This window comes from Neodiprion virginianus, chromosome 2 (genome assembly GCF_021901495.1).
Source record: "Neodiprion virginianus isolate iyNeoVirg1 chromosome 2, iyNeoVirg1.1, whole genome shotgun sequence".
NCBI lineage: Eukaryota > Metazoa > Arthropoda > Insecta > Hymenoptera > Diprionidae > Neodiprion > Neodiprion virginianus.
Genome location: NC_060878.1, coordinates 15,471,554 through 15,487,622, shown reverse-complemented (window position 1 = coordinate 15,487,622; position 16,069 = coordinate 15,471,554). Strand labels below are relative to the sequence as shown.

Here is a 16,069-nt window from a genome sequence, read left to right as displayed (position 1 = left end):
TTATCGTATAGTTAGAACGTGCAAATGTTATTGCAGACGAAAATCTGTTTTACCGTACTTACAAAAATTCATTTTTATCCACTCTGGAGATAACGATTTATAGAAAAACATTTTAGTCGATCTTTGGAGATCTCTATGGTAAACAAAATAAGCCTAAGACATTAGAATGGAATCAGAAGTACCAGAATATTACTTGAGTATTCTGAACATTCTGATGCTAAAACCTCTTCTGAAATTGTTGATACCTTAACTTGTGTTATTCAAATTCGCTACAGATCGTTTCTATTACATTGCAGGGATGGTGTTCCATTAGTATTCATAATCTTTCGCATGAATAATACTATTGGAGATTTTCTAAACGGTTTTCTCTCTTTTCCTAACTGATGATTCAGACACACCGCATGAATCATCCATAAAATTATGTTTGCTATATTGAATTTCTTACGGTTCCAACAGGAATTTTGAACCTTAATGAAAATAATTGATCAGATGCATTCATCTTGCAGAAATATTTAGAAAAGGAGAAAAATAAATGCAGACAAGTTTCATGTGTAAAAACAAATACTGTTTTTTAAATAATTTATTGAATCTCACAGTAAAGTATTCTCGAAGTGAAACTATTTTTTCTTCTTTGACTTTTTGTCATTGGCGGCCGAGACTGGAGCACCGGTTATGCTGGCTAATTGCTTCTTTAAATTAAGTAAAATTTCCACTTCCGGTTGCCAGACACTTTTATCGCCCTTGGTTTTCAAGTCCCTAACGAGAAGTCCCTAAACAAAACACAGTTGCACAAAATATCAATACGCTAACAGTCAGAAAAATTTACAGTAATGGTTTCAATTATTTAACACACAATTTATTTTCCTTTTGTGTCCAGTAAAATTGCAAAATACATACTTGCTTCGCAATTGCAGCTTCTAGAGTAGCAACGTCTTGTCCACCACCTCCGTTTAGTTCAGAGGTTGCAGCAGATACAGACTTCTTTGCATTCACTGGCGTCGACTGACTGTTAATTTTTGTTGTGGAAGAGGTGAGTTCAGCCAGCTGTTTTTTCAGTTGCAGTAGGATTTGAACTTGCGGTTGCCAAATAGTTTTGTCTCCTTTAGCTTTCAAATCTCTTACAAGCAAGCCCTATGAAAAAATAATAATACTGATAATGATCAAAGTATGTTCTTTGTCCTTACATCCTTATGTCAGGAAGTTGGCTGAATCACAGACCTGCTTGACAATCGCAGCTTCTAACGCAGCAGCATCTGTTGCAGCAGCAGGGATAACTGATTTTAGTTCTCGGGATGGTGAGTCTTGTTTACCAGCATATTTTTTCCTCAACAATTCAACTTGTTGATCTTCAATTTTACTGAAAAGTGGCGATGGTTTTCCTATCTTATGCCCGGCTGGTAAAAAGGTCATAATAGTGTCCGGAATGTAGCCGTAGCTGATTTTATCCAGGCCCAATTGCGCTCGCAATTCACGAGATGTACTGGGCATGTATGGGCCCAATAATGCAGATAGAAGACAGGCCAAATTTGAGCAGACGCCAATGACAGTACCGGCCTTTTTTCTGTTCAAATGCAAAAAATTTGATTATGAAAGAAACTGCAAAATCAGTTACATTTTTTGTCACTGCATCAACTTACTTGTCGTCGTCAGAGCCCTTGATTTTGACCCAAGGTTCTTGTGATTGCATGTACTGATTTCCGTGTTTGGATATCGCTAAAATGTGTCTGAGAGCGTCTCTCATCTTTGCTTTCTCCAATGCTGCCACATACTGTGAAAGTTCTCTTTGGGCAAGAGCAAGTACAATGAGATCGTCTTCCCGAAGTTCCATCGGTGGGACTTTGGATCCAAAGTTTTTCTCAGCAAAGGTCAGCGCTCTTAAGATAAACAGAGAAATGTCATCAGTATTGTCTTATTGCACCCAGTAAACTACAAAAGATTATAATCTATTAATACAAATTCGGTTTGATGTTTGCCCATCCAAACTTTATAAGAAAACTGATTATGTAGTATCAAATCAATTATTTCCTAGCTTTGAATATATCTCTAATGATTTGGTTCTTTTATATATTTTTATATTTAAACTCTATCGCAGTTTCAATTCAATCCAATCTGTAATATACCATTCTTTTTATCCATTCCTATTTGATTCGTTCATACAAATTAAAATTCACTTATAGTGGAGTTCGAATACGTCTTGAGCAATTCTATATTCACATCCATTTGTTTCTATTTGAATATTGCGACAATTGGAATCTGTGTAAATCTGTCATTAACATCAACACTTTTCTAGTTGTCTATTGGAAACTTTTAGCGATAATTAATTCAATTGCTATAAACTTAGTTCAATCCGTGATGAAAGTTTCGGAATGTTTTTGCAGTCTCGAATATGATTCTTCAAGCACTTTGAGTTACGCTGTATTTATGATTACTTGATTCTCAAACCTGTAACAATACCTGTCAATCCATTCTATTTATTAACCACTCGTTCATTGGCAAAAAAAACACATTCAATTGTAAATTTGAAATCGAAAAAATGGAATTGATATTCTATTGTTTTCAATTGTTTAAAATCCGCTTTTGTTCAATAAGTGGACTTGGCAAATGCAAATGTTTAAATTGTTTGCAAAATTATTGATCGACCTTTGATCTTGAGGGTGCACAAAATTATTTTTCATTCACCTGTTGACAAAATTACCAAGATTGTTGAGTAATTCGCTATTATTTTTTGTGGCCAGGTCGACCCAATTGAAGTTAGAATCCTGACTTTCTGGCCTTATGTAAGCGAGGTAAAATCGCCATACATCAGCTGGAATGCCCGTGTCTCTAGCATCGGTTCCAAACACCCCGATGCCTCGGGATTTCGAGAATTTTGTATCCTCGTAATTCAAGTACTCTAGAAATTAAATATGTGATGTTTGAGATCCCTAATTTTCACAAATATTCGATGACTGGACGTCTATCAACTTTTACCCACCAATTGCCATAATGTGGTTTACTAATGTGTGTCCATTGTCGGCAGCCAACAGCGATGCTGGAAACATAATTGCGTGAAATGGAACGTTATCTTTCGCCATAAATTGGTACAAGCTCACGTCATGGTCCTTCGGCTTCCACCATTGCTCGTAATCCTTCGTGTACCGTTTCGTAATACTTATGTAACCAACTGGCGCATCGAACCAAACGTAAAATACTTTTTTTTTATACTCCTCGATCGGCACGGGAATGCCCCATTTCAAATCTCGCGTTATACAGCGTGGCTTCAGACCGTCACGCAGCCAAGGTTTTGCAACAACTCTTGCTGTTGGCGACCATTCGCCTTCGGTTTTCGCAGCCCACTTCTTTAATATTGGTTCTATCTGAACAAAATTTTTTCCATTTTTGAAAGGAACTAAATAAGGGCAAACAACGCGGACAATCTACGCACTGACAGATATAGAGATGTTTGAGTTAAAAATTCTTAAGTGGTCCATCTATATTTCAAGTGAATCGAGGTAAAAATCGCAAAAAATTTGTGTGATAACTGAATTTTAAAGTGGAAATTCTAAATTTCGAACTTTCTGTGCAATACAGTAAACGGGTTTCAAAGGACTATCTCATAAAAGGATATATTTGCTTCAGGCAAATCGCGATAAAATTGAAATCCGATAATCTGATGTAAAGTAAGAAAAGTGGGATATACCCAAGCTTGCAATGTTTAAAATTCAAATATTTTAACTTTCGATATGGTACAGCAAGGATGTTTTTAACGATAACTTAAAAAAGTAGATTTACTTTAGGCAAATCGAGGAAAAATTGCACCGATGGTTTAATAACCGGCGAATTATTGCACACTTTACATCGCGGGTTCAACAATTCAGTGGCATTCACAAGATGACCACATCCATCGCATTGATCTCCGCGAGCATCTTCGTACTTGCAGCCTGGACAAGTTCCCTCTACAAATCTGTCTGCTAAAAACCTGTCGCATTTTTCGCAAAGCAATTGATCAATTGTTTCCATGTTTATGAATCCTTTGTCTTTCAGCCTGAGGAATAGAGATTGCACAATTCTGGAAAGAGAAGTTTTCGCGAAGCATTAACACGACTATTATTCTTCTTTTAACTACCTTGCGAAATTACAAATGCTTCAACATCTTACTCTGTTTGTTCAGGAGTTGTTGTACGTCCAAAGTAATCAAACCCTATGCTGAACCATCGATATATATCATTGTGAATACTGAAAAACTTGTCACAAATTTGTTGTGGTGTCATATTCTCTTCAACCGCTTTAGCCTCTGTAGCTGTACCGTATTCGTCAGTACCACTGTGTGAACAGATTAACTGTGAATATAACTTTGCAGATATAAATATGGATATAGGAAGAAAATATTTCTCAACATAAAGAACAAAGATTTACCTGATGTACAGCGTATTATAATTTCTTTGCCTGCAATACCTGCAAGATAAATTGAGCCATATTTAACATCAATTCAACAAGATAAAGTGGCTGATCAGTCAGCATTGATGTATGTACACACAAACCTGGCAAAAATATCACCAGACAGAACACATCCGATAATATTTCCAAGATGAGGCACATTGTTGACGTAAGGAAGAGCTGATGTTATCAGAATATTCTTTTCCCCTTTCTTAGGAAGTCTGTTGCAAAAAGAAGGAAAACAGTGCTGTGAGAATGCTTAATATCTTTCGGTTATTGTCTTTATAGTTTATGACACTCACACAGGATACGACGGCTCTTTAAGATTAGGATAATCTTTGGATGTCCAATTTTTCTTAACATTCAGTATTTCCTCTTCGCTGATGGAAGCTACTTCTTTCTCCTTTGGCGTATTTACCTGAGAGAGCAAATTGTAGTCACTGTCATAGTCAAAAATCACACGTTTGCCCATTTTGATACTTTTACAAATAATTACTCACATGATATTACGACAAAAGGACAGCAGCGGAAAAAATCGATTAGTTTTTAACTTGAGTTCCCCGTTTTATACTCGACTAGTATAATTTTATAAATACGCAGTTACAAGAACTAATAGTTCTACAACAATATCGGTCTGAATATCCAATTATATTACAATCATTTTCATCAGTAAACGTAAATTTAGCAGTAAGTGAGATAGCAGCTGGGATAAAGGTCAAAAGGGAATACAAGATTTTAGTAGTGAAAGAAATCATTTTTTTTTTTTGCTCAAATTCCGAGATTGTGTTACTGCAATATTTTAAGCACTTACCTCATTTGATAATTGTTTATTCAAGGTTCCTCCTGTGTATGAATTAAGTGGAAACCACGAAGCAGCCTGTATACTGCCTATCGCGTTCATACCTCTTTCAAACTTAAATTCTTTCAATGATTCCTAAAGAACGTAATATACAATGTTTTTGATCACTTTAGCACATGGAATGCATCAACTTCTATCTCAGATTTTACCATAATTTTAATTTGTAAGAATAAAAGAATGTCAACATATTTACTGTGGTTATGACGTTTTGTTAGAAAGTACAAAATCAATTACAGAATTCTTAATAGCGAATTGAGTTGTTATTTTGTTTATGCTATTCAAGAGTTCACTGTGAAATTTATATCAATCATAAAGAAATGTAAATAAAAATACTGCTCTTTAAATTCATAATATCCAATGATAATGAACATTGTTACTCTTACCTGAACTACTGGAAGAGATTCAAGATTGTTCAACCATTCTTGGACATGAGGAAACTCTTTGGTTAATTCCTTACTGACTTCAACGGCTGCTATTGTCGACCACAAAGAAACCCAAATAGAAACATCAGCCACTGACAAAACAGTATTGGTCTAGATAAAGAACAGAACTTGAGTTGAACAAACTGAGCTAGATGCGTATTGAACAAAATTGAGATTTCTTAAATTTACTAAAATGTAATACAACGATACCTCTATCAAACGCTCTTTGCTTTTCAGGCACCTATTCAACTCTTTTAGCAAAGACCATATCCGAGGTTTATGGGAAGTGTCTAATTTTCCTGAACCCCCGTAAGAAACCAATGCAGGCTATAAATCCGAAAAGTAAATTAGTTTCTGCTCCTGATATCGAATCCAGGATACTTTTTGTGTCAAATACACTAGTACCTGTAACTGAGAAATGTCCCACTCGAGCCATTTGTTAATTAGAACACTAGATTCTTCAGGCGTTGGTATCAAAAACTGAAGCGCTGCGCTAGTGCTGAATAAACTTGACCCCGAAGGCAATTGCAGCGATGGTAAATATCCTAATACAGCGTCTGAAAAAAAAGGTGATCAATAATAGAATTTATTCAATTTACCGCCATTTTCAGGATAATTTACTAGACACGTAATGTCTGCAAACGCATTTCAATTTTCGTGTTATTTTTATAGCAAATTTTATAGACTAATCTGGATTACTAGCAAGCTTTTGTGAATTTTTGACGTTTCGAAACACCAGTTGATAGGTTATGCTACAAACCTCGACATGACACTGTGTTTATTTCAACACTCTGCTGGGCTAATTTCAAACCGATAATCAATTTCAACGCGTTCGGATTATTATCGTTTGTCAGTATAATCATTTTTCTAATAAATTAATAAATATCTGCAATAAATAGTCAAATATGGTAATTGTAGAACCAATACACGTGTTACGCTGTTGTACTATTGTCCAATTCTACAAACCTTACAAACTAATCAGCTTTACATATGATCTTTACACAACGTTGACAAAAATCTTTAAAGTCTATGGTGATTTCATTGGCCGGATCTAACGGAATAGACCAATCATATCACTTATTATCATATGCCAGAAGATCAACGTAAAAGAAAAATGATCAAGAACACGGTCTGTTTTCCATAGTTCTCATATTTACCGCTAGAGTCGCATGTTGAAAAGAGTAGTGAATGAACCGCACACATATGGAGACTAGTTCTGAGTCTAAGATATTGAAATGCAGTGGGCAGTGAATGATCATAGAATTAGAGAAAAAAAAATTACACGATGTAGTGAGAGGATTTTACAGGAGTAACTGATTTTATAAACGTTAAATATTTGACTTAAATTGGATTTACTTTATAGCTAAAAATACAAACAGCAACGTTGGAATTTAATATAATGGAACAAAAGGGAATAATGAAGTTCGCTAGTAATTCTACTGACAACATTCTGAGGCCGTGTTCGTAAATTGACTGACAGTACTGAAAATTCCCTAGAACAGAGTCAGAGCTATTCACGAACTTGGAACCGCAAAAGAAATGAAAGATTGCTGACTACTGTCAGTCAATTTTCGAACACGGCCTGAATCGAGTCAGGCTGAAACCATAGTTTGGTTGGCTATTGGGAGCTTGTCCAGTTTAGCAAACCAATAAATGAACTAGAATCTGAAATGGGACAAGTTCAATTGACACATTGATTGGCTGTTGAGATCTTGTCCAATTCCATCCACTAATGAATCGCGCACATTTGATAATTCTCACATCGGTGTAGAAAGTTAGAAATTGAGAAAAGACGGATCAGCCGTTCGTAATTCATTTTTGTGATCGGCTGTGGGGTGGCTATGCCTAATGGATTATCAGGCTGATCCGACGGCGGTAACGGAATAACTTGCAATCTTCATTACCAAACATTCTATTTTGAACTTTTAAAATCATATCCTGATCCATTCTAGTTACCTCGGTATTCTTTTTTTTTAAACGAATTCCATTCCTAATTTGAGATATTTAGTCTCTATTTAATTCACTACCTTTGTTTCTTAAAGTTTTGCTGTCGAACTATGAACTATATTTTTCTGTTTGTTCAGCTGTAATTTATTCCATATTCTCATAATTGTGCTTATTATACATGTCCTACATATATACATGTATATGTATTCTTTGCACCACATTTCTTGTATTATTCTCCCAGAATTCGCTAAATATTACTCCATCCATTCATCCTTATCCCTCACATTATACTCAACCCAACACTATCTAATCAATAATATGGAAATTACGGAAAACTAATACTTGTAAAATATAATTTACATTTCTTGTCAAAAGTAGTAATTGTTATGGATCTCCTATTTCCAGAAATTCAATTTCATCCGCAAGTTGTCATATTCAAATTCTAAGTTTATGGAATATGAAATATATGAAGTATTTAATATTTGAGATGCAAGTCTTTGCCATTGAATAACCTGGTGACAAATATGATAATGTAACTCTTCTATGTTCCAGAAAACGATTTATTTCTACGAAATTGGGCTTATCACTGTGATGAATGAAGTTCACATAATTTAAGTAAAAACCAACGAATTTATTCAGATTACTGTTCTACACACTTTTGTCACACACGAATTGATAAAAAAAACAATTTGAAATAATACCCAGGAGTGATTTTATGGCAAAATGATTCTCACAGTTTGCAAGAACAGATTGGAACTGTCATGACTGGAAAGATTTCATAGCCCGTAACAAATCTTGAGGAAAAAAACAGTTGAAAAGCAAGCCAGTGGATGGAAAATTATAGACTAGTCAGCATCTAGCGTTTGTTATGGCCGACGAAATCACTCCGCCGCATGAAGCAAAATCATTGAATGTCGAAAGTAAGAGTAAAGACATATCGATACGGGAGAATCCTTGTTTCACTGAAAGATATTGGGGGGAGAAAGATCCAGATCCTAATCAAGTCGAATGCTTTTTAACAAACCCCAATGAAGCTGAAAAAGATGTTAATAACGAAATCTGCAACAGATTATTGTGCCAAATATGCAATGCCATTTTTAAGGGATCATGTTCAAGACACAACCTTTTGGAACACATAAATTCGATTCATAGTTTTGACATTTTTAACAAAGGTCATAGATGTCATGCTTGTAACCTGGTATTTTACACTTTGAAAGCATTTGAGACGCACAAAAATATTTGTGAAAAGAAATCCACAAGTATTATTTCAATCGAAACCCATTCTCTTGATGATATCAAAGAAATTGTTGCAATAGACCATGAGAAGAGCAAATCTAATGCAAGAACTGCAGAAAGCAATGCTAAGATTAAAGAAGAAGATGGAAATGAAGATGCAAGTTTCCAAAGTGATTTATTACCAGATAGAAGAGATGTAAAAGACAATTCTTTCAAATGCTACATCTGTTCCACCATACTTAGAACGACAAGAGATTTCACGTCACATTTGTTAAGTAAACATAAAAGGGAAATAAGTGAATTGGAGTTTGACGATTTGTCTTACAGATGTAAGAAATGCACGTTGACATTTCCAAACTTGCTTTTGTTGCGGTCGCATTTCTTCAAAAAACACACTACACTGGTTATCTACAGATGTATTGTATGTCATGTCACATTGAGGTCTAAAAAATCTTTAAAAATTCATTTCAACAACGCTCATGCCCAGAAAACCAAAGAACTACAGCCATGCGATGAATGTGGGAAAGAGCTGTCAAACCTCAGAGCTCTTAAAGCTCATATTAGATTGAAACATAGTCCTAATAATAACAAACAAGGTTTTCGATGCAGGCTTTGCAAGCAGAAATTCGACTCAAAGGAGAGCAGGTGCGCACCTCGATTTTGAATTTTGTAATTGTTAGGTGTAGTAAAAAAAAACTAAATCACTCAAAACTTTTTTTTAGAAATATTTCAGAAGTGTAACATTTCTTTTAACAGATTGGCGACAAAATCTGTATGATTTTCGAAAAAAGTTTGAATTATTTCTATTATGTCTGATGGGTTTTGAGAAATTATAGAAAGTTTCTGCCAAGCTCTCGTATATTCTTTCCGAACTTCATTTTCTAAAGGAATTATCTCGTTACAGAAAACTGAGACAGATGTTTGAGAGAAATTGGAAATTCTTAGAATGCAACTGAAATTAATTTTTCTGTAATGTAGTTGTAAATATCTGAACGCATTTGTAAAAGAATATCTTCAATAACACGAGAATTATTAAAACATTTTAGAAAATTACGAGAAGTATTAGGTTTTTTTTTATAAATCTGCTGAAATTAATTTCCTACACGGAAATTAAGGTATTTCTACCACAGAATTCTGAGAGATTATTATAATTTGTTAGGAACTTTTTAAAATATTTGAGAAACTGCTATAAATTTACATTCTGAGTAAAACCATGTTGCTGCAAACAATTCCACTATGAGATGCTATATCGAACCAATACTGTTACTGTTTTTTTCTTTCAGGAAAGTTCATTACGAAGAACATCATCTGGGAGAAAGTCCGTTTGTATGCACAGATTGCGGAAAAGGATTTTCAAGCAAATCTGGCCTTTATGGACACCGTCAGCTTCATAAAACCGACAAGTCTTCCACTTGTCCATATTGTGAAAAGATATTTAATGTGAGTTGCACTACACATTGTGCAATATATGATATCAGAAGTTATAAAAATCATCATCCCTTTGTTCTTTTTAATATTTTTCAGAGAAGGGACAGCTACCATGAACATATACTGATCCATGTTGGACCAAAGCATCGCTGTCCACATTGCCCAAAAGAGTTTGTTCAACGCAGTAATTTAGTTCGTCACATCAGGATTCACACAGGGCAGAAGCCATACACCTGCACATTTTGTGATAAACGGTTTTCGGACAAAGGCGCGTGTAACTCTCACATTCGTGTGCACACCAAAGAAGAACAATGCGTTTGTTCATATTGCGGTCAAACATTCACCAAGAAACAAAAGCTCAAGTATCACATAAGGAAACACACTGGAGAGGGGTTGTTGAGCTGTGAAATATGCTCTAAATCATTCACCAATTCTTTTGCCCTGAAAGAACACAGGGCCATTCATGACAGGCAAACGCAAACCATTTGCATCGAATGTGGCAAGGCATTCAACAGCGCGAAATACTTGCAGAGGCACGTTGCTCTCGTCCATCAAGAAGCTCCACGCGCTAATATGGCTATCCGGTGTCCAGTTTGTGGCAAAGTATTTTGTCACGAAGGGAGGTTGAAGTAAGTTGTAAAACGGATTTTGAATTATTGAAAAATGGCATTCACTATCTGAATCAGAAGTTAGGAAAACAGGAAAAGAAATTTAAAATACTCTAGCAATGTTATTTTTGCCAATCATAGTGAACACGAATGAAACAGCATCCCTTGACACAACAGAAATAAATCTGAACAAATTCGAGTCACGCAACTTACAATATAAACAACTTGAGAAGAGGTATTCTTATGTGATTCTGACGTTTTTGAGTTCATTTTCACCGTGGAGATATCCAGAGATTGCTTGAAAAAATTTTTACTCACAATTTTTTTTACAAGTTATCTCCATACTCAAGTTACCTCCAAAGTGTACAGAACTAAGCTATAATGTGACACTTGAATCTTTTTCAGAGAATATGTGGGTATTTGGTCAGCGAGAAAACTGAGTTCAAAAACATTTGAATCAGATAAAGAAAAACGGTGGTGTAATCGTTTCAAACCTTCTGATTGTAAATACGTTTCTAAAATTGTTGATATCTTAATTAGCTTGTGTTATTCGAATTTGATAAGATTCATTTTTATTGCACAGCAGGAGTGTTGTTTCGTATGTGTTCATCGCTTTCAACGAAAATAAAGTCCTCCAGGTTTTTTAAACGGTTTGTTTGTCGACCTACCTTTACATTCAAACTGGCCATTCGACTCATGTAATGACTCCCTATCTGAAATTGTTGCAGATCTCATCTTGTTACCCATTTAGGAAAGAAACATTTGCAATGTTTGATTTGCGAAAAACGATATAGTAGCATGAAATCTGTGCGAAATCACTTGCAGCAAAGTCATAACCTGATGCCGGATCAACCGGAATTTAGCAAGTATTTTCGTTCTGCATTTGAAAACGACCAAACGGCATTAACTCCACAACGGCCAAACCTGCTGTGTTCTTCGAGCGATGAAAAAATTAGTTCCAAGAGTTCAATAAAATTAGATCAACAACGAAGTTCTTGGAATAAGGATACGTTCACAGGAGTTGGGAATGATGGTATCAATCGAAACGAGAGGATCGTTAAGGACGAAATTTCTTTCACTCAAACTGAGGGTATCTTAAATTATAATCATCATGACAAGTTATACTGTAAAACAGAGTTGAATACTTCGGCATCCACAATCCATGCGGATAAATTTTCGCATGAAATCAAAACCGAAATTCTTGATATTCCGGAGGAAATGGTTTTGCAAGACGAAATTACACATTCGTTTGCTGAAAAATGTTCAAGTATTGGAGAAGAACCGACGAAAGTGGGCGCCAAGATGTCTATGAATGAACAGACGTACCCGAAATGGACGCAATCAAATTTAAGTGCAATTATTGAAGAGCGTATAAAGGTAAATGAGGAGCTGTCTAAAATATGTGAAAAACAAATTAATCCTGTGGAAGAAGAAATACCAGAAACCGAAGACATTCGTAATTACTTCCAAGAAATGGATCAAGAATCAAAATTGGATTCGAAATATTCCAAAGAGATTAATAGGAGGAGAAAACAGATGCGGACACCTAAGAAATACGTCTCAACAGTCGACACGGGCTTACTTAAGAATAATTTGAATATTATCGTACCAAAACGGGAAAGAGTTGAAGCAATAGCTCGTTCGCTTAAGAAGTCAACCAATACAACATAACCGTCTGTGAAAGAATAACGAGGTAAATTATCGTTGCGATATTTCTTTAAAGTAAGATTTAGATTTTAAGAAAATATGCGTTGTATTAGCGATTCCCCTGGTAAAAGAAGTTCTCAGAAATTTCTTACAATTCTGTTTATAAATTTTACAGAAATATACTTATTCTGTATTTCACCACTTTTCTGAGAAAATAGTTTTATTATTTCTGGAAAAGTTGAAATTATTCCGATAAAATCGGATGAATTTCCCGAAATTCTAGAAAGTTTTTGGAAGAACATTTTCATTTTCTATTTAATTGAAAATCTAAAAAACTGCTAATTTTTAAGTTTCTTAAAATTTATGATTGAATCGAGTTCTATGTGAAAATTGAGTAAATTTTAGGAACAATTCAAATTCTTTCGGAACTCTTTATTTTTTTTTACTGAAAATCTAAAAACTTCAAGTTTTCGACTTTCTGACTATTTCTAACAAAACTCACATTTCTTCAGAACTTTATTACCTCTCACAAATCTGAAACTGTTCTGAGTTCTGGTGTGTCTGCGTATTTTCTGACGAAATCGTGTTACGAAAACCTGGTAAAATCTATGAAAGGAATTATAAATTCTTAGGAAATAGTTGGATTTAATTTTTCCGAACTGCTGCTGAAAAAATTGCACAAATCTGTAGAAGAATATTTTCAACAATCTTTTCACATCAATTTTTAATGAATATCAAGGAAACCATGAAAGTGCTGAAATTAATTTTCTGCATAAAAATTTAAACACTTCAACAACATTTCCAGAAATTAATGAAACTTTGCAGAAAATCGTCCGCAGATTTGAGAAACCGTCGTACATTCTGAGTAAATTCATAGAAATTTCTGGAAGTTTCAAAAAATAATTTTCACCAGGGAGTCGGATTAATGTTCTATGCAAACGCCTGTAATATATTTTCTATACTTATTTGCATACGTCAGGCAGCATTATTTACGAATTTGGAGATCTACCAAATTAACCACAAAGGCCAGTAAATGCATGGTAAAAATATAATTATACAACCACTTACCTTATCAATTAATATTCATAATTATATGCTGTAATAAGCATCAAAGAAAGTACCTAAGACACTACCTCTAAGACTATAATTTACATATTCTGTTTGTATGACGAATCAATCTCCAGTGACAAAAATACAGATGCAAATGAACAATCAGAACGCACTGTACAAACGATTTACATATAATTCATTAATATACGTAATTTAATCTACTGTTACCAAATAAAATCCCAATAATAAAGTCAATTACGCATAGCACCGAAAACGGATACTAAATTGAATATTAAGAACATAAACTTTTACCGTACTTCAAAGAGAAGTCCAGTACAAAAAAAAAAATTAGGACAAAACCTGTGCCAGAAGAATGACCAAAACAATTATTACTATTAGCGAGAGTACATAGTTTGTAACAACGTTAGAAATCGAACTATGTAATATATGATATTATGTATATTAATAGCATTTATTATAAACATATTATATACATACGTGTAGTTGTATACATCATAAACAAATAATTTTTCTAACTTTTACAAATCATATAGATATATGTATATAAAGATATAAATGGAGAAAAACAAAATGAGAACAATTTATACACGATATTTTGTAAAACAATAATACGATTTTGGATTAAAAAAAAATGAAGATTCATGTGATCTTGCCAAAATTAATGTTTAAAAGACCTGATTCGCCTTAAAAATATCCAGTAACCTTATTTGGTCCAATGATGGGGAACACGAATAAACCGATATCCGTACTGCGAAATCTAAATCAATACAATCAAATTATAATCATACTAGCCAAGATATCAAGAATTTAAGAGAATTTTTTATAGTGAAGACATTCAAGTTGCTTAAACTCTGGTATTTTCGATTTGGTTCTAATATTTTTTACTTATTTTACACACTGAGCAAAATTACACGAGTTTACCTAAAACTTTCATAAAATCTTGCAATATAACAGAATTATAGTGCGCAAATGTAACCACTACCGAACATTTGTTGGACCATATTTACAGAAATCTATTCTTGTTTGCTCTAGACATAATTCATCTGAAAAAAAAATTTCAAACGATCTCTGAAGACTAAATCTCTACGGTGGTCCAAAAAAACCCAAAAATACTGGAGCTGTATGAAAAACATTAGAATTTAATCATTTTGGACGTTCTAACTATAAAACGTTTTCTCAAATTGTTGATATCTTAAAATTAACTTGTGTTATACGAATTTAGTGAGAATGAGAATCATTGCTTTTACATGGGGATGATGTTCATTCGTATTCAATATTATTGGCGTAAATAAAATTGCTGCCCTGGAAAAATTATTTTTAGGATTTACTCAAAACTTGATTTTTTGACAGTACAATCTCAGTTTACTTTCAAATATCCGATCAATTCTACAATTTCTAATCAGAAATATCTCAATTTCTATGCAGAAATTAATTTCAATAATTTTACCTCAAAACCTTGATATATTCTGAGAATTTCTGAACAGTTTTCATAATTCTAGTTTTACTGAAAAAATATTATATTACTAGTACATCTACGTTTCTTCAGGGGTCAGTTTCTTCAGGAAAATTAATTTCTACTGTTTAGAAAAAGTGTACAAGAGGTGAACTTTAATTTTTTTTTTATTCGAGCTCAATAGAAAACGAAGTTCCGAAAGAATACGCATTCTTTACAGAAACTCTGTAAAATTTCTTGAATTCCCTCTGCAAAGTTTATCAGAAAGATTCAATCTTCTTTCGACTTGTCGCAAAACGTGGTATATCGGAGTAATTTGTAGAGAAAATTGTAAAAAATTACCACGTGTTTTTTTTCCCACCAGAGTCGAGATTATTCAAACGCGTTTTTTACGCTTTTCCTAAATTTTGTTTAAAACAGTTGATCCTTGAATTAGATTTGGAATTAGCCACTTTAGTGCAGTCCACATACACATACATCGGACATTCGAAGTTTTAGATACCACAATTTGTTTTTTCTTATCGAGGGGGGTGGGGGGGTATCGTTGGTAATCTTGATCCAAAATATCGACCAGATTTCGTGGTAGCTTCGACCACCATCTTAAATTTGAAGAGGAATTTGTTTTTTTAAATAACTCGTCCATTTTCAACGTTTAACTAAAAATCGTCAGAAATAAACTTGTAGGAAATTTAATTCTCTAAAACTTTGGTCACTGAAATTTTTAGCCTTCGATCGATATTTTCCGATTTGAACCATAAATTCAAGATGGCGGTCGAAGCTACTGCAGAATCTCGTCGAAATTCTGGATTTAGATTACCAATATGTGATTATACCTAGTAAAATAAAATTGTGGTATCCAAAAATTACAGTTTTGGGTGTTTTTTTTTTTATCATCTTGTCATTCCGACTGGGCTATTGGCTCTATGTTCAATAGCTACAGCCCTACGTTGTGACGGCTACAACCCATAGACTTATACAGATA

At 34.1% G+C, this 16,069-nt stretch overlaps 2 protein-coding genes across 5 annotated transcripts; one reads left to right on the top strand and one right to left on the bottom strand.

The window, feature by feature from the left end:
• Positions 1–553: 553 nt before the first annotated feature.
• On the bottom strand, positions 554–6,661 carry LOC124297667 (methionine--tRNA ligase, cytoplasmic). 2 transcript variants are annotated; one of them, XM_046748933.1, is made up of 16 exons: positions 6,458–6,661; positions 6,103–6,254; positions 5,908–6,024; positions 5,659–5,808; positions 5,228–5,350; positions 4,719–4,834; positions 4,521–4,637; positions 4,396–4,434; positions 4,138–4,302; positions 3,772–4,048; positions 2,975–3,356; positions 2,680–2,893; positions 1,638–1,874; positions 1,219–1,561; positions 898–1,131; positions 554–770 (listed from the first exon to the last, which is right to left on the bottom strand). In XM_046748933.1, exons 1-16 carry the CDS (start codon positions 6,558–6,560, stop codon positions 618–620), a joined length of 2,922 nt encoding a protein of 973 aa, XP_046604889.1. In that variant the 5' UTR covers positions 6,561–6,661; the 3' UTR covers positions 554–617. The 2 variants fall into 2 exon arrangements, with proteins under 2 accessions (XP_046604889.1, XP_046604890.1); XM_046748934.1 differs by having other exon boundaries at positions 4,719–4,819.
• Positions 6,662–7,472: 811 nt separating this feature from the next.
• LOC124297727 (zinc finger protein 595-like) lies at positions 7,473–14,112 on the top strand. 3 transcript variants are annotated; one of them, XM_046749035.1, is made up of 5 exons: positions 7,473–7,572; positions 8,197–9,525; positions 10,164–10,320; positions 10,405–10,937; positions 11,645–14,112. In XM_046749035.1, exons 2-5 carry the CDS (start codon positions 8,513–8,515, stop codon positions 12,585–12,587), a joined length of 2,646 nt encoding a protein of 881 aa, XP_046604991.1. In that variant the 5' UTR covers positions 7,473–7,572; positions 8,197–8,512; the 3' UTR covers positions 12,588–14,112. The 3 variants fall into 3 exon arrangements, with proteins under 3 accessions (XP_046604991.1, XP_046604993.1, XP_046604992.1); XM_046749037.1 differs by having other exon boundaries at positions 7,473–7,657; XM_046749036.1 differs by lacking the exon at positions 7,473–7,572 and having other exon boundaries at positions 7,694–9,525.
• The last annotated feature ends 1,957 nt before the right edge of the window (positions 14,113–16,069 follow it).